General features: G+C 36.8%; 1 protein-coding gene across 4 annotated transcripts; it reads right to left on the bottom strand.

Annotated features, from left to right (window-relative positions):
• Positions 1 to 1,626: 1,626 nt before the first annotated feature.
• SEPTIN2 (septin 2) lies at positions 1,627 to 23,580 on the bottom strand. 4 transcript variants are annotated; one of them, XR_014175503.1, is made up of 14 exons: positions 23,390 to 23,580; positions 18,792 to 18,821; positions 17,135 to 17,258; positions 16,674 to 16,760; positions 15,940 to 16,063; positions 15,273 to 15,407; positions 14,336 to 14,453; positions 13,898 to 13,999; positions 12,811 to 12,956; positions 12,398 to 12,481; positions 9,195 to 9,252; positions 6,414 to 6,526; positions 4,328 to 4,418; positions 1,627 to 2,520 (listed from the first exon to the last, which is right to left on the bottom strand). XR_014175503.1 is itself a non-coding variant. In XM_081954355.1 (13 exons), the coding sequence occupies exons 2-12, from the start codon at positions 18,798 to 18,800 to the stop codon at positions 6,422 to 6,424; spliced, it is 1,092 nt and encodes a 363-aa protein (XP_081810481.1). In that variant the 5' UTR covers positions 18,801 to 18,821; positions 23,390 to 23,580; the 3' UTR covers positions 1,627 to 4,418; positions 6,414 to 6,421. The 4 variants fall into 4 exon arrangements, 3 of the variants coding, with proteins under 3 accessions (XP_081810481.1, XP_081810482.1, XP_081810483.1); XM_081954355.1 differs by having other exon boundaries at positions 1,627 to 4,418; XM_081954356.1 differs by having other exon boundaries at positions 1,627 to 4,418; positions 23,428 to 23,580.
• Positions 23,581 to 23,713: the final 133 nt, after the last annotated feature.

Here is a 23,713-nt window from a genome sequence, read left to right as displayed (position 1 = left end):
AAATCAAATGGGAATGCTAGGACTAAGTTTGCATGTTACTTATTTTCCTTTTCTTCAGTGTTGTTCTTGTTGTGAATTATTTTAAAAATGGCTAGAGTTTACAGTAGCTTAGATGTGTGAATTCAGCCAGGGTAAATGTTCTGGTAAGATTCTTCCACTAGACTTCCTTATATATACATTTATTTATTTTTAAAATACAGTTCAATCATGTTTGGTACTATTATATCAAGAAACATAATTACAAAAATGAAATATTAGTAAGACTCAAGACACATGCCAAATAGTAATTTAAGTAATAAATACATAGCTCCAAATGAATAGATTATTAATCAACTGCTAAAACAGGTCAAAGTAAAGCCAATACATGTAGTTCTTGCTTAACACTGAAAAAGTTACTACCCTGCCCGAGCTTACAACTGTTGCAGTGTCTCTGGAGTCATGTAAATAGCTGATGGGTCACCTAAAAGGTGTGGTGTCAGGTTTGACATGTGTGTAATAGATACACCATTGCTGGTCTATATTTGAGGGGGGGGGGTGGCAAGCAATTTTGCCAATATTTTTTTAGTACAAGAACTCACCTTTGTGATCATATAAAGTAAGAAAAGTATTTCAATTAATTGACATCTATTACATTTATACCTGGCCTTGGAAATTGGTTAATATGACTGATCCAAAATCAGAGGTAGCTTTCATGACAAAGAGAGCTACAACTTGCAGTCTTCCCAATTTCTAATCTAGTACTTTCCATCATTAGTTCAGCTCCACTTCTACTCATGAGGTAACATATCCTAGCATTTTCACTTGCAGAAGAATGAAAATGATGTAAAAGGTGATAGGAATAATTAAGATCCCAGAGATGGATAGACAGAAATTACCTGAAAAAGTAGCATTTGACATTAAGACAATCGGTACTTTTATTAATAAATTTAGAGATATCTGTACTTGGGGTGTGTGTGCCGTGGCTAGTGGTTAAAGACACAGAGCTTGTAAGCTGGAAATGCTGGGCAATGAGGTGAGCTCCTTTTCCTTGCCCCAGCTTCTGCCCACATAGCTTTCGAAAGCATACAAATGCCAATAGATAAATAGGTACCACATCAATGGAAAGATCACAGTGTACCATGCACCTCAGCATGTTGTCATGCTGGCCACGACCACAGAAATGTCTTTGGATAAGGCTGTCTCCCTTGACTAAGAGACAGAGATGAGCACTGCCCCCTAGAGTCCGAAACGACTGGGCAACTTTACCTTTATCTATACTTGGGAAACTGTTCTTTTTATGCACATATCCAAGTATTGTTGAACTAAGTATTAGCCTTTAATATCATTAATGACAATATTGGAAGTTCATGTCAATGTTCTGATACCACTTAAAAGGAAGATGGGATAATAACAGTTGTGAAACAACGAGGTTCATATGGAACCAAATGTTATGTGTATCTTGCCCAACTTCTAAGAGTATGAACATTTTGGTAACACATGTCCGCAGCAAAACAACTGGTTGATATAAATATTTTTGTGTAATGGAACATATTTTAAGCTCTGTCAGCAACAGTTTTTGCAAGGAACTGTTTTTAATTAGCCACCATATCACCTACATTATTTAATATAACCACACACTTCAGGAGATTAGTACATAACAGTTTATTGGGTTTATTAATAATCTGGGCTAAAATTAAGGTACAGAAAATCAATTATAGGTTAATACTGTCTTATACAAAAAGTAGCCCTTTGAGTACCCGAGTTATAAAAATCCAGTAAAAGTGTTAAAGAATATAACAATATACAATTGTAATTATATTAGTTTGAAAGACAAAGACCATTTGTGATGCTAACCATTTTTTCATGTTCCCCAAAACTTGACAAATTCATTTTTTAATTGTAGGCTGAATATTCAAATGTAGCTTACTTCATGGAAATAGGTACAGATACTTCGTTATTCCTATATCAGGCACAGACTGGAAAACATAATTCAACCTCATGGAAATGCACTGTTAAAAAAATTTAACCTTACTTAAAAAGGTACAATTCAAATTAGTAAATTACAGCTGTTCAGGAATTAAGTTTTATCAGTATGGATTTTATAAGTGATCATAAAAGCCAAAATTCTTAAAATGTAGCACCACAAGTAAAGACTAAGTTATAGTATATAATGAAGGTCTAATTACAGCAAACAATACATGCAGATGAATAGAATATATTTAAAAATATTGGACAATTCTTTAAAGTCAGTTAATGAAAACTAATGTACAGTAGGGTTAGATTTATACTAGTTATTTGGCACACACATTCACATTTTCACAGGTTTTCAAAATACCAGGAATTTTTCTCCTTGCTATTTAATTATAATTACAGCTTCATACAAATAATATCGAAATCAGCCCAGATCTAAAACATTCTAGGTAAACAAGTGTGTTCAAATCAAGTAGCATAATTTAACCCAGTAATATACCCTATGTAGGACACAACAAGATTGTAGGTGTTACTTCTGAACAGAAGAGGTGTTGAACAATTATTGTCTTCCTAAGGGAAAAAAATACTATTTGTGAAAACTTTTCAGATTAGTATTAGTATTTTCCAAATAAATTATAAGATCAAAGTGAAATCTTTCTATGACCCCCTTTTTAAAATGAAAATTCTGGATTAATAAATGGCAGAACATTTTTACTATGTTTATATCCATTGCAGACTTAAAGAAATATAATTTGGATTTTATTTTTGAATATAGTAAATACAGACTAAATATGGACCACATCAGGTTTTTGATAATCTGTGTGTAACAACAATCAAGATGAAAATGCCATAATGATTTTTTTTTAATGCTACAAGCCTGAGGGACATTAGATTAAGTCACTCTCTTTCTAGTATTTCCAAGTACAGTATTTATGTCTGTCAGTATGTATGTACGTCATGGGTATACTGGGTCATCAGGGAGTAGCTAGTTTCTTCCATGATGGATAGTTATGATCATTCTTTGTACAAACACATGCCTCAGTACAATTTGACCTTGCTTTCTTCAAAAATTAAATAAAAATTTGAAAATCTGAAAGAATAAACCTAAAAAAGTCTGAACAAATAACTGATTTTTTCCCCTAAATTATATTACTTCTTTTAAACTCACATATGACACAAAATGCTACACACATGGAATTTACTTGAATTTACTGTATATCACTGACACATTAGTTCATAAGGTAGTTCTCGTCTTTGAACTGGCTATTTCACAATTGATTATAGTTACAATAGCATTGGAAAGTGTGCTTTTCTAGGCTTGTAAAGCACTTCCAAACATTATAAAGTGTAGCACTGCCTCCCCTTCACATGACCACATTTCAGGGTCTTGGCAGCCTATTTGCAGTTACAACCAGTTTCCAAGCGCCCTATGATCATGGGAATGCCATCTGCTATCTTTTCTGCTGGGAAACTAGCAGGGAAGTTGCAAGTGGAGGGGACAGAGGGGAGCAACTCACCCAGCCACCTGCAGTGGCTTTGTACATGCTGGTAGCTTCTATAGCTAGCTCCCTGGGTGGCTGAGTGGCTGGATTGGGAACGCGCTGAATCCTCTCAGACATCAGCAGGTTTATGTATCCCTGTGGATCCTAGGCTCCCTACCTGGTGCAACATCCCCTCACTCTGCTGAATGATCCACATGGTCACTTAACAACTGTAAATGAATGAGTCAGGATGGTAGTCATTGAGGGAAGCAGTCATGTGATGTGCCATTTAACAACTGCTTCACTCAACAACCAAGATTCCAGGCTCAATTATGGTTGTAGGTCAAGGACTACCTGTATATAAAAAGAGTAACATTGAAAATATCATCACTTATTTTCTTGTCAGTCAGTCTGAACGCAAAGGTCTCTATTCCAAAAAAAATGAACATTCCTTTAAGACTTACTTTAGTCTTTCCTATGAAAACCTTTACAATGACATTTCAAAGAAAAAGGCAATACATAATATTTATAGGGTAGGTAAGTTAAAGAGACTTTCAAACAATTATGTCAGCTGTAAAAAGAAAATCAGGAAAAATTAAGAATAAGAATTTAAATCATAAATATAATGTGGTTATAATCAATTTATATATTGAGTGCAAAAAAACACTCCCAACCCAACCCTCAGTGGCATTAGTCCATAGTATTAGATGAACAACAGGCTAGGGAAAATCTAAACATTTGTGTAGTCTGCACAGTAAAATCAGCTCAATAAAATATTAGTAAATCTTAACAAACTCACATTGCATTTAACATTTTAAAAAGACTAAAGAAACCTTATTTGTTTACAAAATAGAGATTACAACAACTATATATTTATTTGCTGAATGTTAACAGACCTTCCAAGTCACAGCAGGATAAGCAGTAACTCTCCCCACAAAATAAGCTCTGTGTCTTAAGTCTTAAATGATTCCAATTAATGAGAGTTATCTGCAATGATGAAAAGAGAATATTGACATGTTACATTGTCATGCCTACTTTTTAAAAATGAATAATTAACAGTATATTATAGTATTATACATTTAATTATGCATTTTATTTATATTAATTAATTATACATATATATTAATTAATTATACATTTAATTAGCAAGCTGGCCTGGCCTGTTAATTTTAACTTATTTTAAATGTATTGTCTTTTAAATTCGGTTTGTTTTTTGGATATGGATTTAATTTTTTTTTTTAACTTTTGGGATGTGTGTTTTTTAATGTTGTACGCCGCCCTGAGTCCTTTTGGAGAAGGGCGGCATATAAATCCAAACAAACAAACAAACAAACAATTATGTAATAATATAAAAAATATAATTAAAAGCAACAATGATAACCAAACTTTTCAATTACAAATATGGGAAGGAACAATACCTATAGATTCCTCCTACAAATTTTACTAATAAAATAATAATGGCACCATCTCCTAGACATATACTATAAAGAAAGATTAAAGCATAAAGATCACAGGGAACCACAAGAGTATATTGTTCTAATCATTTTTCCTCTCTTTTTTGTTAGCCTATTTAACTCCCACTTGTTTTTTTCAATATATTCCTAAAAAAAAGGAAATATCCCCAACTATCTATGCATAAAGATAAAGGTTCCCCTCGCACATATGTGCTAATCATTTGACTCTAGGGGGGCGGAGCTCATATCTGTTTCAAAGCTAAAGAGCCAGCGCTGTCCAATGATGTCTCTGTGGTCATGTGGCCGGCATGACTAAACCCCGAAGGCACACGGAGCAATGTTACCTTCCCACCAAAAGTGGATCCTATTTTTCTACTTGCATTTTTACGTGTTTTTGAACTGCTAGGTTGGCAGAAGCTGGGACAAGTAACAGGAGCTCACTCCGTTACGTTGCACTAGTGATTCAAACTGCTGACCTTCTGGCATCTTAACCACTGAGCCACCGCGTCCCTCTTCTATGCATACACTGTCTCAATTTCCTTTGGCCGCCATAGTAATATTCCCTTGTTACAGAATATTACTGCATAACATTCTATGATGCCCATGGCCGTGCCTGTTTTTATTACCTTTTTTGCAGTCGTCATTAACCTTACACTGTAATTATTAAGCATATATCACAATCATTAAGCGAACATGGCAGCTGTTAAATGAGTATTTTTTCAATGTTTTTTTCTTCTTCCTGGAAATGGGAAGTGAATGTTGAAAACCAACAAAAACATACAAAATCATGGTCATGTGACTGCAGGAAACTGCAAATGGCTATAAATGCAAGCCAGTTATCAAGTTCCCAAACTGTGATCATAGATCGTAAGGGAATAAGTTGAGGTGGTATGGCCTCCAGAACTGTAGTTTGGCCCCCAAAACAAGTAGTTTTGTAACTTTGGTCATTAAGTCATTGGTCATTAAGCAAGGACTACCTCTATGCTGTGTTAAATGTTGTACTTCATTACTTGCTTGATCATTTAGGGGAAAAATGAAGCCGGCCCTGCTCTCTTCTCTGTATCATTTTGTGTTTTGTTTTGGTTCTTTAAAAGTGAGGAAGGGAAGTTAAACTATGCTAGCATGGTAGCTGAGATAATACAGAAAATGGATAAAGCATTATTTAATTTTTCTTGATTTTAAAAGCCACTCCTCCCTAAAGAACAGGATATAGTACACAGTGAACAATATAAATGTATGCTGTCGAAACATTTGCAAAGTCAATTGAGAATTGGTTCTTTGGTCTATCAATATATGCATTTTTTATTTTTTAAATTTAAGCCTTATGGCAAATAGACAACTGTAGTACTTGAATGAATGAGCAAATAATTAAATAAATGAATTCCTTTTTGTTTCAGAATTAAATATTTGTCACTCTTCAAGTTATTTATCTAAGTTCAAAATCATGATAAAAAGATCAAATCTGTAATACTGTAATTTTCAAAGCAATATTTTATATATACTAGTTTTAGTATAAAAGTGTTCTTACCAAATAATTCAAACTTTGTACCCATGAGTTGCACTGCTATCTCCTTCACCTCCCTGCCTTTGCATCTGCATCTGTGCCTGCATCCTTGCAATCATTTCCTGCATGCGGCGAAGCTAAAACAACAGAATATCATTTCTACATTGGCTAGCCATTCCTCCAACGAATGGAGTGCTTTGGCAGCTTATAACAAAAACATTAAACCAAAATATCACTAATTAAAAACAAACAAACAGATTTTGTACCTTTCATCTAAAACCCGCGCCAGTCCGGCTTCTGACCCGGTCACAGCACGGAGACAGCCTTGGTCGCGTTGGTGGATGATCTCTGGAGGGCAAAGGATGGGGGTTGTTCCTCCATCCTTGTCCTATTAGACCTCTCGGCGGCCTTCGATACCATCGACCATGGTATCCTATTGCGCCGTCTGGAGGGGTTGGGGGTCGGGGGCACCGTATTACAATGGTTCCGCTCCTACCTCTCTGGCCGGACGCAATGTGTGTTGGCAGGAGAGGAGAGGTCGACCGCGAGGCCCCTTATCTATGGGGTCCCACAGGGGTCGATCCTCTCGCCTCTCCTGTTCAACATATATATGAAGCCGCTGGGCGAGATCATCCGTGGTTTTGGGGTGGGATACCATCTGTACGCTGATGACACTCAGCTGTACATTTCCACCCCAACGAGGCTGTTGAAGTGATGTCCCGGTGTCTGGAAGCCGTACGGGTCTGGATGGATGACAACAGGCTCAGGCTCAACCCCTCCAAGACAGAGTGGCTGTGGCTTCCGGCTTCCCGGTTCAACCAGCATATGCCATCGCTGGCCATCGGGGACGATCAATTAGCCCCGGTGGAAGGGGCGCGCAATTTGGGCGTCCTCCTTGATGCCCGGCTGTCTATGGAAGATCACGTGGCAGCCGTGGCGAGGGGGGCGTTCCACCAGGTTTGCCTGGTGCGCCAATTGCAGCCCCTTTTGGACCGGGAGGCCTTGCGCACAGTCACTCACGCGCTGGTGACGTCTCGCCTGGACTACTGTAACGCTCTCTACATGGGGCTCCCCTTGAGGTGCACCCGGAGACTGCAGTTGGTCCAGAATGCAGCCGCGCGGGTAATTATGGGGAGATCGAGGTTCTCCCATATAACACCCATCCTGCGCGAGCTGCACTGGCTTCCTGTGGCCTACCGGGTGCGCTTCAAGGTGCTGGTTACCACCTTCAAAGCGCTCCATGGCACAGGGCCTAGTTACCTGCGGGATCGCGTCCTGCCCCATACATCCCTGCGACCCGTCCGCTCACACAGAGAGGGACTACTCCGGGTGCCGTCCTCCAGAGAGTTCCAGAGGGCGACGCCCAGGAGTAGGGCCTTCTCTGTAGTGGGCCCCACCCTTTGGAATGACCTCCCCCCAGACATCAGGACAACAACCGACCTTCGCTCCTTCCGTATGAAGCTGAAAACCTACCTGTTTCGACTAGCTGACCTGGCATAATACTACAATCTCTCCAGCCCAGGGCATTTTTAATTGGTAATTTTAGTTTTTAAGGGTTAATTTCACTGGGGTTTTAACTTTTTTAGGTATTGTAACTTATTTATTTATTCTTACCTCCTCTGTACGCTATATAATACTTTTGTACGTCGCCCCGAGTCCCTGTGGGGAGAGGGGGCGACTAATAAGTTCAAGTAATAAATAAATAAATAAATATGGTTCTTTTGTAGTATGTGATAATGGTATCATAAGGTCAAATTCTTTCACCGCTTTTATCCCCTACTTCCCCCAACTGATGTGCAGTACAGGTAAGAAACCTATGGCTCTCCAGATATTTTTGAATTATAGATACCATCATATCCCACAGTGGAGACATTGGTTATGGATGCGGAGAACTAGAATTCAGCAACTGGGGCTGCACATTTTCCAGTTTCTGGTTCAGTTTTTACATTTTTAGTATGATGCTTAAACAGATTCTACAGAGATCAATGGATTCAATTCACATGAATTTACATAAAGGCCATCATGAAATAAGGCTTTATTTCATTATACAAATCTAAGAGATACAAACCAGATCAATTATGCTGGCAGGCAACCATAAACCATAGTTTCATGACAAAATCCAGCTATTAAGGCAGGATGGCATGACATCTAAATCCAAATAAACAGTTGCCAGTCCATATTTAGTTATTAAAAACTTACAATGAAATCTCTTTTGAACTGAAAGGCTGCAATAAACTGGTTTTAAGTCACCAGTGTCAATTAAAAATTTCATATTTTGTATACCTGAAGAATTACCAAATGATAATCAAGTGTCTTTGAAGTATACTTTTAATTATATAGTTGCATGAGATTACTTTCCTATTGCTACTATATAAATCTAATCTACATAGCATTCAGGATTTTCTGACAAATACATAAATTCAGTTTTTACTTAGAAAACAGTCATAGTAGATCATATCAAATTAGGGCTCCCTTTGAATCTGGATTGAGCCATACAGGTTTGCCTCTCTTGTCTCACTAATTATAAATCAATGAATGGCTGTAATTGTTTTAATTTTAAATATATGGCCCCTGCAAAAGAATACCATTCAGAGAATTCAGATTGAGAAGTGTTTTGTGCTAGATGCCTTTAAAGTTTTAATCTTTACTTAGAAAAGCTTACTAATAACTTTGTAATTTCTTGGCAAAATCCTGATGAGTAATAAATATTCTGTTCCTTTGGTGTAGGAATTCAGAACTGTTTATTAATATCTCGATTTGAAAATCCAAAATATAGTATATATTTTTAAAAAATAAAGTTCTTACTTCTGCTTCCTTTTCAAGCAAGATTTGATCTTTATTAACTTCTTCATCTTCAACTTTTCTACATTTAGAAGGGGGGGAAAAGAAGAAATTTAATGCAAACATATAGTTCTAGCTAAATACTGTTTTGCATCTGATAGTATTTAACTACTAATGACCAGTATTTTTAAAATGCAGATACAATGGTAGTAAGAAGGAAAGACGATTACTTGAGTAGTTATTACAATACTATATTATTTCCTAGGTGATGGGATTTACTTTTCTTTATTTATTAAATTTATATTCTGTCCATTTCATTCTACAAAGAAACCTGTCAAAGGAATGTTGGTTTACAATGAAATCTCTAGTTGAAAGATATTAGCTACACAATAGCATGGCAATGCTTAGACTAGAGCAGCGGTTCTCAAATAGTGGGGCGCACCCCCCTGGGGGGGCGCGAGGCTCCGTAAAGGGGGGCACGAAGGCTCCCTTTCCATCTGGGTGCAACGGCGGCGAAGGCGTGGGCGAGGCATAATATATCCCGCCTGGAAGTGGCAGCACTTCGGACTGTGGATTTTCATTGGAGCCGCGGGCTGGAGCTGTGCAAGAAGCCTGCTCGGGCGGGGGTGGGAGGGAGGGAAGCATGGGACCGCCCGTCTTCGCCACCGCGTAGCTCGCCTCCCCGCCAGCAGCTCCACCGCCAGCATTCCGTCTGGAAGCGGAAGCGCAACAGCCGCTGTTGGGGAAGGGACAAAGGGGCGGCGGTCGCCCGATCTTGCCACCGCCACCCCTTCGCCCCTGGTAACGGCGACTGTTGTGCTGCTGCTTCCAGCTGGGATGCTGGAGGAGCTGCTGGCAGGGAGGGAGGGAAGAAGGGGAGGAGGGAGTAAGGATAGACAAGCAAGAGGGAAGGAAAGAAAGCAGGAGGGCAGAAGGGAGGTGGAAGGAAGGAAAGAAAAGCAGACACGCCGGAGGGAAAGAGGAAAGAAGGCAAGCAGGCAGGAAGGAGGCAGAAGGAAGGAGGGAAGAATGGAACTGGAAGGGAGGCAGGGAAGGAGGGAGGGAGAAAGGAAGGATAGGAGGATAGGGAAAGAGGAAAGAAGGCAGGCAGGCAGAAGGGAGGGAGGTGCAAGGAAGGAAGGAAGCATAGATAAGCAGGAGGGAAAGAAGGCAGGCAGGCAGGAGGAAAGAGGAAGGAGGGAACTGGAAGGGAGGCAGGGAAGGAGGGAGGGAGAAAGGAAGGATAGGAGGATAGGGAAAGAGGAAAGAAGGCAGGCAGGCAGAAGGGAGGGAGGTGCAAGGAAGGAAGGAAGCATAGATAAGCAGGAGGGAAAGAAGGCAGGCAGGCAGGAGGAAAGAGGAAGGAGGGAACTGGAAGGGAGGCAGGGAAGGAGGGAGGGAGAAAGGAAGGATAGGAGGATAGGGAAAGAGGAAAGAAGGCAGGCAGGCAGAAGGGAGGGAGGTGCAAGGAAGGAAGAAAGCATAGATAAGCAGGAGGGAAAGAAGGCAGGCAGGCAGGAGGAAAGAGGAAGGAGGGAACTGGAAGGGAGGCAGGGAAGGAGGGAGGGAGAAAGGAAGGATAGGAGGATAGGGAAAGAGGAAAGAAGGCAGGCAGGCAGAAAGGAGGGAGGTGCAAGGAAGGAAGGAAGCATAGATAAGCAGGAGGGAAAGAAGGCAGGCAGGCAGGCAAGGGGAAAGAGGAAGGAGGGAACTGGAAGGGAGGCAGGAAGGAAGGGAAGGAGGAAGGGAGGGTGGAAGGAAGGATAGACAAGTAAGAGGGAAAGAGGAAAGAAAGCATGTGACTACGGTGGGAGACGAGGAAAGACCGGTGTGCTATGTTATGCAGAGGTGTACTTATAACAATTTTATAGACAAATGATACTATTTACAGTCGCGCGGGGGGGGGGCGCGCGAAATGTTTTCTTCTTCCTAGGGGGGGCATGACAGAAAATAATTGAGAAGCACTGGACTAGAGTAAATCAGTGTATGACTGCATCAAAACTGACTGGAATTGTATCTCTACTGATAGCAGAACATTCTGGTATGGGTATTAAAGCTAGCAACCTTTAAGAGTCATCTGTGATGAACATGTGAAGAAAGCAACTTGGAAAGAAAGAGGAGTAGATAGGAGTAGTAGTAGATCATGTATTCATCAATGAAACATTACAAAGCCGAGTGTTTCTAATACTAAGCGAAAGAGTAAGAATGTTGTTGTTGTAAATGAGGGTGGATCGATTTTGGGAAATAGAATTGAGGAATACATGCATAAAGTATGGAAGTAATGTAGGCTCAATAATTAATGAAAGGGTTATTACACTGTAAGTCATAAAATAAAATAATATTATTTAAATTATGAAAACAGAAATTAATGTATGTGTAAAAAATGAAACAAAAGAAATTCAAATATAAGTAGAATGATTACAGGAACCAAAAGTTCAAAACCTATATGAAAAAATATTATGAGATAGCAGCTGCATGAAACAGAATGAAAACTCTTGCAAAATGCCATAGAATGAAAACAAAAAAGGATAATTGGTAGAACAACAAAATGAAAGCATATAAAAACTGAATACATGAAAAAAGTTAAAGATGAAAAATCCTGTGTAATGTATACACAAAGAAAAAGAGTTGCAAAAAACATAGTAAATGAGAACAAGGAACAGTTAAAAGTGGAACAGAAAACGCAGTGATTTTAATCAAAATAAAATAGTATTTTGAGAAGTGGGGAAAGGGCTAACAAAGAATCTCAAACAGAATGAACAACAACAACAACAATAATAATAACAACAACAACAACAACAACAGAATGCTGGAAGAACATTTTAGAATGTTTGGGGAATGAGATGTTAAAGTGGAATTAAAAAAATACTTTGAAACTTAGAATGTTAAGAAAATTGGTGAAAAGAGAAGTCATTAATACAATGAGAACACTGAAAAATATCATGGCTGGAGGTTTAAATGGCATAACTGGAGAAACATTAAAATATGGATGAAGTTTGCATACAACATGTTTAATGTGTGTGAAGTTAGCACCTGTTCCTAATAACTGAAAGAATGCTGTTACTCTTTACAGAAAAAAATATAATAAGAGTAATACGCCCAAATACATTAATTGTTAGGTATGCTTGGAGAGTATTTGACATATATTCAAAATGGTAGCAATCAAAACATGACAAGAAAACCTGAAATATAATAGAACCATAGACCATTTAGTAAGAGATACTTACCTGCCACCCTTTTTAAGTCTTTCAGAACGAAAGTTCTCATAGTGAAGATCTTGAGTCACTTCTTGAAGATCCTGCATATGAGTGCTGGAATGAGAAAAAAACTTTGGTATAATAATTTAATACAGCTCAACTAATTTTATTTTAATCCTCAAATAAAAAATTATGCATTAGAAGCAATGAAAGTGAAAACAGGATATAAAATTTGACTAACCCAAAGGGGTTAAACATGCTCTGAAATGCATACATCCTACATTGTAAGAATGTTATTTCTCCACAAATAGATGCATGTTGGAAATATGAACACCATGAAAGGACATTTTATCACAAGTAATGGACATGTAAAAAAACTTGTGTGGGAGATAAAAATAAGGTGAACAATGACCAAAGTACAGGGGTAAATGCAGTTTACTTACATCAGCATGGTTCTTAGTTTTAAGAAGTCATTATGTTCTGGATTTTCCACTTCAACAACACCCCAGGGATAAAGACGACCTCTTACTTTTTTACCCTTAGCTTCAATTAATTGATTGGATCCCACAACACAAAACGGAATGCTGGTCTGGAATTGAAGAGAAAAATACTCTTAAAATCTCACTCTGCTTTGCAATTATAAGTTTGATAACAATCAACACTAATTTAAATTTCTGAAAAGAAAGTCAACTATTTATTAAAAACACAAGACATGCCACTGACTAGAAATTCCTTATGGACTTTTTGCATAAAACAGCAAAAATGCATTTATGATTTTTAGGTTTGGTGATTAGACAAATTAGATTATAGACAGAAGATTTATGTTGTAGCCATAGAGTAAGAGGTAAATTTATAACTGCACTTACAACTGCTGTAAAGAAGATCAGAAGCTACTTCTTTGTATCTTTTTTCTCTTCTATTTTCTTTACTTTTTTATAGTTTTCATTTTCATTTCTTTTTCTTACATTAGTTTTTATCTTCCTTTTTAAATACATTTCAATAAGATACATAACCTCTTGTATCTCACCATTCTCCAGTTAAAAATTTCTTGCCTAAACTTACTGCTTTCATCCTTTCTTCACAATGATTTCTGATAAAACTTCTGCTGGTTATATTCATTATCTTCTGTTACTGTCATCTAACTGTAATGCTTCTGTTAAGTTTCTGGTATTGCCCTCTTCCATTCCTTTTCTATACTTTTAATTGCTACAATTTATATTGTCAAAAATGAAACACTCTTGTTTTCACTTGAACCTTGGCCGTGTATCTCTCCATGTGTGGCCTTCAGTGCTAATTCCTGCTCCATACTGTCATTCTGAATGCATAATATTTAAAAAATTGTAATCAAATTTGCATGACAAAGCATTTTCCAATCCAGAGATCAAAATTCCTTTTGGTGTGAAGAATTATCTTCCTTCTGAGATTAGAAACAGATTAAAGAAACTAGCTTTGATAAGCAAAAATAATAAATTATAGAAATTAAATAAGATGACAGGATAAACAATTTCTGACTTAACAAGTTGTCCTTACTTTCAAAAGTCTGGTCTGTTCTTTAAAATCTTCATCTTCATCTGATTCCGCATCGGGCAAGTGATAAATCTTGATACTATGTTCTTCAATTTCATCCAAAATCTGATACCAAAGGAAAGTAAGATATAAATAAAACATGGGCTGAGATTCAACATCTGCAAAATCAACAGGGATTCTTTGCTTGCTTTTTATATATCCCCCCCCCCCTAAATACCTAAACAGCTTCTGAAGGCCAGGAAATCATACTCCTAGAATTACACATTGTACAAAGTGCTGCAGTTTGAGAAGCCAGCAATTATTCCCCTTCAAAAATTAAAGCTATACACACTACCTAAACGTTCAGTGTTCATTAGATTCTTACCAAAGGCCTATTATGCACAATATATAAGAATCATGTTTTTCTTTATGCTATGCTTAAATTAAAGAGAAAAAACTCACCCTTTTCTTCAGTCTTTCCCGCTCTTTCAGTGTAAGGGTATCAGCTTTTGCAATCACAGGCACAATATTCACTTTGTTGTGTATAGCTTTCATGAACTCAACATCCAAAGGCTTGAGACTAAAAATACAGATTATTACTTTCTAACATTTAGATTCCTATTCTTTTACAAACTAAAAATCAACAGAAGCAGTTAACATAGAAACTTAAACATTTCTAAAAAATTCAGATTCTTCGATCAAATTACTGCTTTGTTTATATCAATATGCATTATTATTGTAAAACATCTCATTTTTTTAAAAAAATGTAACACTATAAAATAGAGAAGTTGTGATCTTGGCTATTGAGTATACCATGTCACATAGGCATCTCCTGCAAAACTATGGGTGGCAACAAATAGTTTTGCCATACTCTGTCCAATATGCCACAAATACAACCAAAGCTCAGTTTTATACCAAACAAACTCAAACTACTTGATGCAAATTTTAGGTTTTTAAGCTAAAGACAACTTGCAAGTAGATACATTATTACCTATAAACCCTCCTCCCAGCTAGGAGATACATATTGTGTATACACATTCACACATGAAAAACGTATAAAGTTATGTATGGGCATTGAAGAAGGATGATTTGTAAAGGTGGAAAGAGAGAGAGAAGTATAGTAAAGGGTTTCATGTAAAGTAGATTTAGCTATATTCCCTTTTGATTTCATGCTTTAATTTCCTTTGACTTTCTATTTTTAATCCTTTTCTACACTAACATCACTTTTCCTAAAACAGAATAGCATAATAGGTATGTTTATATGTACTTTTTATAAACAAACCATTTTAGAATTGTAGAACTTAAATTGCTCAAAATATATATATTCTGGTATGTTTGCATTGATCCCTTATAAACTGCCTTTTTGGAATTGAATCCAAAGCACTGTCATAGTACTTACCCATGACCAAATGGTGAGATGAAATAGAAGCAGCAATGAACTCGGTTATCCACAATATGCCGTCTATTCAAGCCACTCTCATCATGAAGATAACGTTCAAACTGCTCATCAATATAGGAAATAATGGTCCTGAAACTATTAAAACAAATACGAAATATGATTGTTTAAATGTTCATGATCAGAGATGCTTTATAATTGTTGTTTAAACCTAAGGAAATAATAATGTTTATTATTTATTATTTATTAAATTTGTTAGCCGCTCCCTCTCCACAAAGGGACTCGGGGCGGCGTTTAAAAATAACAATTCCATAAACGAACTGAATAATTGTCAAAAGAAATGAATTGACAGGCATAAATCCCCTTCATGTTATACGCATAATACAGAAAGAAATAAGAAGGCATTAAAAATGTTTTATAATAATACAAATTCTAACACAAGACTTTCTGCTATTTTCTATAGAGTTTTGGTTGTTAACTGTTCATCCATGAATGGCATTGTTCTTATTCTACATATATCCCATTAATCTAGAGGCTTTACATAAAAACATATGAAATATGTAATTAAATTTAGCAATTCTTAATATTAAAGCTAAGAATTATAAACAATACAACTGTTTATATTATTATATTCTGTTTAAATAATTTAACAAATCCACTGAATACATACCAATCCCGACAATTAATAGCATCACCATATCCTGGTGTATCTACTACAGTCAGACGGAGCTTTACACCTCTTTCCTCAATTTCAACTGTTGAGGCCTCAATCTGTACTGTTCTTTCTATTTTTTCTAGGAAAGGAACAAAATGGATTTCAGAAGATTACTGACATTTAGCCTTTATGACAGTATCAGGAATTAACAATTATTCTCAGTAGGTAGCTGATTAAGGATATACCTCATAGACAAATCAATTCTGATGTTGCAACCCAATATATATTTTCAATTATGAATTATGTCATAGAATTATAAAGCTGAAATGTTCCAAGGCAATCTAATTCAAATATATGGATATTACTCCACATTTGACAAACTTATCTGATTTAAGACAGGAGCATGGTTTGAGATGAATGATTTTCTAATAATCCAATACATGTAAATGATTAAAGGAAAAACATCCTACAACTGAAACAGCAAAAAGATCAAGACTTGTGCTTCAAGAATATATTTCACCAAAAATATTGCAATATACTTCTATACTTTAAAGAATCATAAACACTTTATTTGAAGAAAGATGTTTTACCTTGAATATATTTGTAATTGTATAGAGAAAATTATGTATATATTAAAAATGGACAAACAATGTCTAAAAACTTCACTTTTTTCCATTAGAATCCATTTAATTTTTATATTGCAATGTTAAAATTCAAAAGACTGTATGAAAGGACAACGTTAATCTTACCAGCTGCTCCTGGGATTATCCTTTCTGGGTAGAGATCTGTTAAGAACAAGCTGTTTATTAGAGTAGATTTTCCCAATCCAGATTCACCTGTTAAACAATAAAAAATACAGTTAGAAACAAGCTTACTCATAAATAATTACCATAACTATTTAAATGGACTATTATTATTATTCACTGAAATTCTACATTGAAGCCCATATTTAGTGTTCAGATTTAGGAATTTCAAAACTAAATACCTTTTTGATTATAGATCTAAATTTCTGAATTATCAATTATAGACCATATGATGTGTTCTTTGAAAAATTTATCATTCTGAAATATTGATGCATCAATTAAACAGAATAATATGCTGCAATCACTTTTTACTTTTAAAGTTAGAGTACATTTTATTACAACAATTGAACTGGCATCTTGAAAGGTAACAGAGCATATGTCAATTTAAAAAATAGTAATAGTCTTACCAACTACCATAAGGGTAAATTCGAAGCCTTTTTTCACAGACTTCCGATGAACCTGGTTTGGAAGGTTTGCAAATCCAACATAACCAGGGGTTTCTGGATTTGCAAACTTTTCAGCAGGCTGTTGCTGAAAAGAAAAATAGAATACTTAAATAAAATTGTATAATTATTTTTGTAAAATTATTGAGGAAATGGTTAAAGTTACAGATTCACTAAATTTAGTCATTTGGTGTTATTTGAAAATATAGTTCAATAATTGGTTTAGAATTAGTAATTAATAACAAGCTATTGGAAGGAATGTTTAAAGTTACAGGGGGTTGGACTAGAAGACCTCCAATGTCCCTTCCAACTCACTATTCTATTTTGGCTTTGCACAACCATTATCGACCCAAATCTCATGTTCCATTTATTTTACATTGTTTTCTGAAAATAGAACATATTGTGAATCATGTCCTAGGAAATATTTAAGAAACAGAAACATGATTTTAGATTCTGATTAACTTGGTAAAAGTACATTAGTCTTGACATTTCTGAAATTAGTCTATTTTTATTGCACAATATAAACAAATTATATCTTAAATTCAGGGATACACAAAGTACTGAATTTATTATCTTTAAGAAAAATGAGCTTTTTTTAGGAGAAGAGCAGTTGGAACTAGAGGCTACAGTTAAATGCATCATCAGTTTACAGACCTTGAGTTGCCACAAGAGATCCAAATCCAGCCCCCTTGAATTCTGTTAGCTCTTATCTAGCACCAATTTAGTGCTGACCATGAATTGATCAGATTCTTTTATATAGGCATAAACAATAAATCTTTGTGAGCTGAGATCAAGCAAGGGTCCTGATCCTTTTTGCCGGATACTCTTAAAATTAATCGTCTGGCTTAACTGCTTGAATGCAGATTCAATGTAAAAAGTATTTTAATTGGAATTGTATCAAAAATATCAATGCAAAAATGTGAGGATTTAAAAATACAATTCACATGCTGTAAAACAGCGATAGCAAACCTTTTTTGGCTCGCATGCCAAAAGTGGGGGGAGTGCAGGGGGGGTCATACGTGGGCATGCCACACCCATAATGCAATGCGCGACGCGTGCATGTGCGAATGACCAGCCTCCCCATTTTTTGCATGCTTTTTTTGCCCTCCCCAGGCTCCAGAGGCTTTATAGAAACCTGTGGAGGGTGAAAACACCCCCTCCGCACACTGGAGGCCCTCTGGAGGCTTCAGGAGCTTTCCTGAAGGCTCACGGAGGGCAAAAAAATGACCCTATGAGCAAACCGGAAATCACTTCCGGTTTGTCTGTAGGGCCGTTTTTAGTCCTCTGGAGCCTTCAGGGACCTTCAGGAAGCTTTGGGAGGCTGTTTTCCCCCTTCCCAGGCTCCTATAAAGCCTCTGGAGCCTGGGAAGGGTGAAAAATGGCCTCCCCCCCCCCCAAAAAAAGGCTGAAGTCAGCTGATCAGCACGTGCATGCACGCTGGCCAGCTGACAGGGCAACGCCTTGTGTGCCCTAACAAATGGCTCCGCGTGCCACCTGCTTGTCATAGGTTCGCTATCCCAGCTCTAAAATAATGAAATTATAGAATATAAACTACAATTTATGCATACAAATTGTCTATTATATGTAGAAATCAACAAATATTAACAAAGGCATTCCTTACCTTAGACATGTTTCTGTAGATTCGCACAAACTAAAAAAAGCCCAAAGCAATATATTATTTGTTAGAAAAGATCCTATTGTATGTCTTATGATCATCTTAGGTTTGTACAGCAAAGATACATACATAGATATACTTATATGGAAATAAAATTAGTGAACTCTAAGATAATCATTTATTGGTAAACAAGTAAAATATACAAATTAGATTATTCTAGCCTGAAAAAAACCCTGATTTTAAATCTATAACCAGAACTGCAGAAGCTGTGAACTGAGGCTGGGATACTTCTCAGCAAATCTAAAATTATTTTACTAAAATCTGCAGGAAGTTCAAGAAAACTGAAGCAGAATAATATTTCAGGTAACATCATTCTGGAAAAAAAGAAAATAAAGCATAGCAGAATTTGTCTTATTATTTCTTTCTGTGTGGTATAAATTTATTTCTCTGTAAAAATTAAGATATTATTTTATTATGTATTTATTTTAGACTTGAAGCATATCTACATGAGGTTATTCTTTCTTTAAAATCCTATAATCTCTCTGTGTCTCTCCTTAGCGGTAATGCTCAATTTGTAATTCACCTGTGACATCTTGTGACCTGCTGGTAGCATTACATTTTCTTTTCTATTTATTTTTTAAGTCGAGCTACAGATCTTTTCTAAACAGCTCTATATTTATTAATGAAGGCAAATATGCATGCCTCATGATAATGTTGCAGAATCCAATCTGGGGCTGTTTCCTGGAGCAGAGGTCTTCCGAGCATTTGGACCCATGCGGTAGCCCATCTCCAAGGAACCTCTCTCTAGCAGTTCCCAGAGAGAAGTTCCTTGAAGATGGGCTCCAACACAAGTCCGAAAGCTTGGACTAAAGCTGGCCCCGGGAACTGCCTCTGGTTGGATCCTGCAGCTCTGTACTTTAACACTTTTTCCTACAGAAAGACTGCAGTTTGAATATTTAAAAGAAAAATACTTTTTGTGTTTTACATAAAGCTTAATTTTAACTTGTAAGGTTGGTCTATCTCCCATGAATGTTCTGGTGACTTGATCAATAAGTTGCATTAATTGTTCTTATTATTTTTTACTTTTAATCACCAGAATGGCAGCACAGAGCCTCATTTCTCTCACAATGAAGGCTAGGTGAAGAATGCCAGGTGATACATCCGCATGATGGTAGCAGCAACTTACAGGGCTAGAATATGAAGACCAAAAAATATTCGAATGTAAGAAAAGTAAGTAAAGAATATGTATCTCTTGCATGGCTATCAAAATATGACAAAGGATGCAAGAGAACTGAATGAAGTTGGCCTGATTTCATAGAGTAGAGTAATGAAGACAGCATGAAAGTGAAGATATATGTTTAATTATGAATGAAAGAACTATGTATTGGTGTCACCTAGGTTTTTCTGGGTGTGTATTTATCCAGGGTTCCAATGGTAATATTTGCAGAACCACAGCTGATTTTTATTTTATATTATACAGGGGAAATAAATTGTTACATAACAAAAATGGATGTGGGGCAGGGGGAATGAAATGAAAGAGTACAGAAAAATGACTGAGCCATTCTGTGATCAAAGAGAGAATGAGAATTGTGACTAAGTATCTACACAGAGGAATATATTTTGAATACATAAGTCTATTCATGTCTACATACAGCAAAGAAATTGGTACTATTTAAAACCAATACTGACATGATGTTTTTATAATGAAAAATTCTCAACAGGCTATTTCTTTTGTAGGGTCAAGAGAGAACCTTGAGGAAAAATGTATGTGGGGAAAAAGTTAAGAGTACAAACAAAACAATAGCAAAAGACAGTATTAAGTAATCTACTAAAAACTAGAAGGGAGATTGATCACCTAGTAGAATGAATGGAAAAATTATATATGAACCTGCCTGAAGCAGAATTACTATATATTGCAAAGTGTTACAGAAACAAATGGAATTAAATTGATGGGAAATATTACAAATTATGTTGGGTATGATGATGAAGGCTCTGGATGAGAAAAATATAATGATTGCTAGAAAAAAATATATATTGTTCATAATGTATTTATAGAGGGGAAAGGTTAATTTCAAAGAATGAGTTAAGGACAGCCAAAACAGGACTACAAAAGGCATAGCAAATGCAGATCCATTTTGATAGAAATAGAACCCAAATGTTACAGTAAATGTTAGATTTTATTATATAGAATAGTTATATAGCTAATTTTAAAAAATATATATTACATGTCTGTTCTTTAAACTGCACACCAAGAACAAAGAACAAAAAGGATGTCAGTAATTAAGTATATATCCTTAAATGGCAAATCCACCATTACTAATAGTTCAAAACAAAAGTACTTAATTTTACTCCCTCAATTTTCTTATTAAGATATGACATGTCTTGAAAATCAGCTTGAATACAATCAGTCATTCCAGATTTCTTTACAAAGAGAGAGCCAGAAAAAAAAATCATCTGACAAAGGGTTCCTATACAACAGAATGGACAAAGGAAGCCTTTGAGAGGTAATTTTCTTCCTTAAAAAATCTGGAATGCAGGAAACAACATAGTCCAGTGCCATATATAAAAACTATACTCTGCTACAGAGGATTTTTCTGAAGTGCCAGGATACTCTACACAAAAAGAATAAATGGGGAACAGAGGAAATACTGACATTATTATTATTATTATTATTATTATTATTATTATTATTATTATTATTAATTATATGATTGTATCACAGTGGCCAGTTGTTTCGCCGGATTTGGCATTGATTACTAGTCGGGCCCCACCCAGGGGCCTAGGACGTCGTAACATATTTTCATAATATACGTGCAGATCCAAGCGGTGCAGCTTTTTGCATTTGACTGATTATTATTATTATTATTATTATTATTATTATTAACAACTTTATTCATTAAACATGAAACTCAGTCAACTGAACATTCAAAAATGCATCACAAATACCACTGACTGGTGCTAATGGTTGATACGGGTTGCTGCCAGCATCCTAGGTATCAACCAAATACTTTCTTAAAATATATTCCTAGTACAGTTTTTTGCAGATCCACTGGTGTTATTGCAGGAAGCTGCAATTTGTTGATGTATCTTATAAAATTCTTGGACATGGTGCCAAGTGCCCCAACGACAATGGTAGTGCCCCAACGACACTGTTACATGTTTCATCCATAGCCATGTAGTTTCGATGGCCAGGTCGCGATATTTAAGTAATAATAATATCAATAATAATAATTTCAACAACAACAATAATAATATACTTTATTCATTAAACATGAAACTCAGCCAACTGAACATTCAAAAATGCATTACAAATACCAGTGACTGGTGCTAATGGTTGATACGATTTGCTGCCAGCGTCCTAGGTATCAACCAAGTACCTTCTTAAAATATAAGATGTTCCGAGTAGCACCGTTTTTTGCAGTTCCGCTGGTGTTATTGCAGGAAGCTGCAATTTGTTGATGTATCTTGTAAAATTATTATTATTATTATTTATTCATTAAACATGAAATTCAGCCAACTGAACATTCAAAAATGCATTACAAATACCATTGACTGGTGCTAATGGTTGATAGTTTGCTGCCAGTGTCCTAGGTATCAACCAAGTACATTGTTGTTATTATTATTATCATCATCATTATTATTATTATCATCATTATTATTATTATCATCATCATCATTGGAAAATAATTTTGCATGATCTGTAGGAATCACATTGATGTTTTCAAATGCTGGAAAAGAAAAATGCCCTAAGTTGTAAAATAAATATAAGCAAGATTTCTTCGCTTAGGAATGACCTAGGAAAACATCAACATCTCCGATGTAAGAAAGAGAACCGTATCTTTCTTCTCCTAGAGGTCGACTCCCCAACATGTCAAACCGGGAATGTCACTTAAACCGAGCAATTTCTGCTTCCCCTTCTCCTCACGCGTTTTAAAGTCTTTGCCTCTTTTCCACTTCTAACGGACTCTTGCATCCAGGTGATTTTTAGATGCATGAAATCCAAACTATCATGACTGTGGCGGGGTGTGTGTGAGGAGAACAATAGATTAAAATCCGATTCATCGGAATCCTTTAACATTTCTTAAGACGGGGTGGGAGGGTCCTTTAGCCCGGCACCCGAGAAATAGTTTTTTTCTTTCAACACCCAGCCTCTTTCTTCAACACACTTTGTTGGGAGTCCAAGATGGAGCGGAGTATGGAGTATGTTCAAATCGTCCCCACTTTTTCCTATTATATATATATATACATTTTTAGAGGCGGGATCCGTTTCCTAATCGTCTCCTGAAAACTGCGGAATGCACTGCTGACTCGCTAACCCTCTTGAATGAAATAACGCGTGTTACACCACAGCCTCCCCCCCCCATTTTCCTCACCCTCCCTTCCCTCCGCTCCCTTTTCCTTTATTGCACACCCAGGTGAGGCAAGAAGGGCGGCTTCAGAGAATGGGGAAAGGGGGGGGTGCAAAGTAGGCAGTGGGACGGGCAGATCATCCCGCCGAAAGAAGGCGTTTCCTTAGAAAAAGCAGGAACGGTCCCCGCTCCCCGTTTCTCTCAGAATAAAAAAAACTGCGGCCACCGTCACCACCGTATATCGCTGCAAGTTACCCAGTTCAAGAGGTACCGCACAGCAGGAGGTGCCGCACCTGGGAGCCGCCCCAAAGTCGATCCTAAGTCGCCGCTGCCGCCGCAATCTCCGGACCCGCCCAAACGCTTCACAGGGTCCCGCAACGCATGCGCATGCTTGCCTCTCTTCACAAACGCATCTCCACTTAGCTCACGAGGCAAAAACCATTTCTCCTCCCCCCGCACTTTGAAAAACCTTCACGGCTTCGCGCGCGACAAAAAAACGTCAAGGCTGCTGGTAACAAAAGCGCGTGCGCTACCCTCCTGCCAACACGTCACCTCTTCCGGTTGCTATAGTGATTTGAA

The sequence above is a fragment of the Natrix helvetica genome (genome assembly GCF_964273705.1).
Source record: "Natrix helvetica genome assembly, chromosome: 5".
NCBI classification, from domain to species: Eukaryota; Metazoa; Chordata; class Lepidosauria; order Squamata; family Natricidae; genus Natrix; species Natrix helvetica.
The sequence above is the reverse complement of the archived record's forward strand: the minus strand, read 5'-3'. Positions and strand labels throughout refer to the sequence as shown.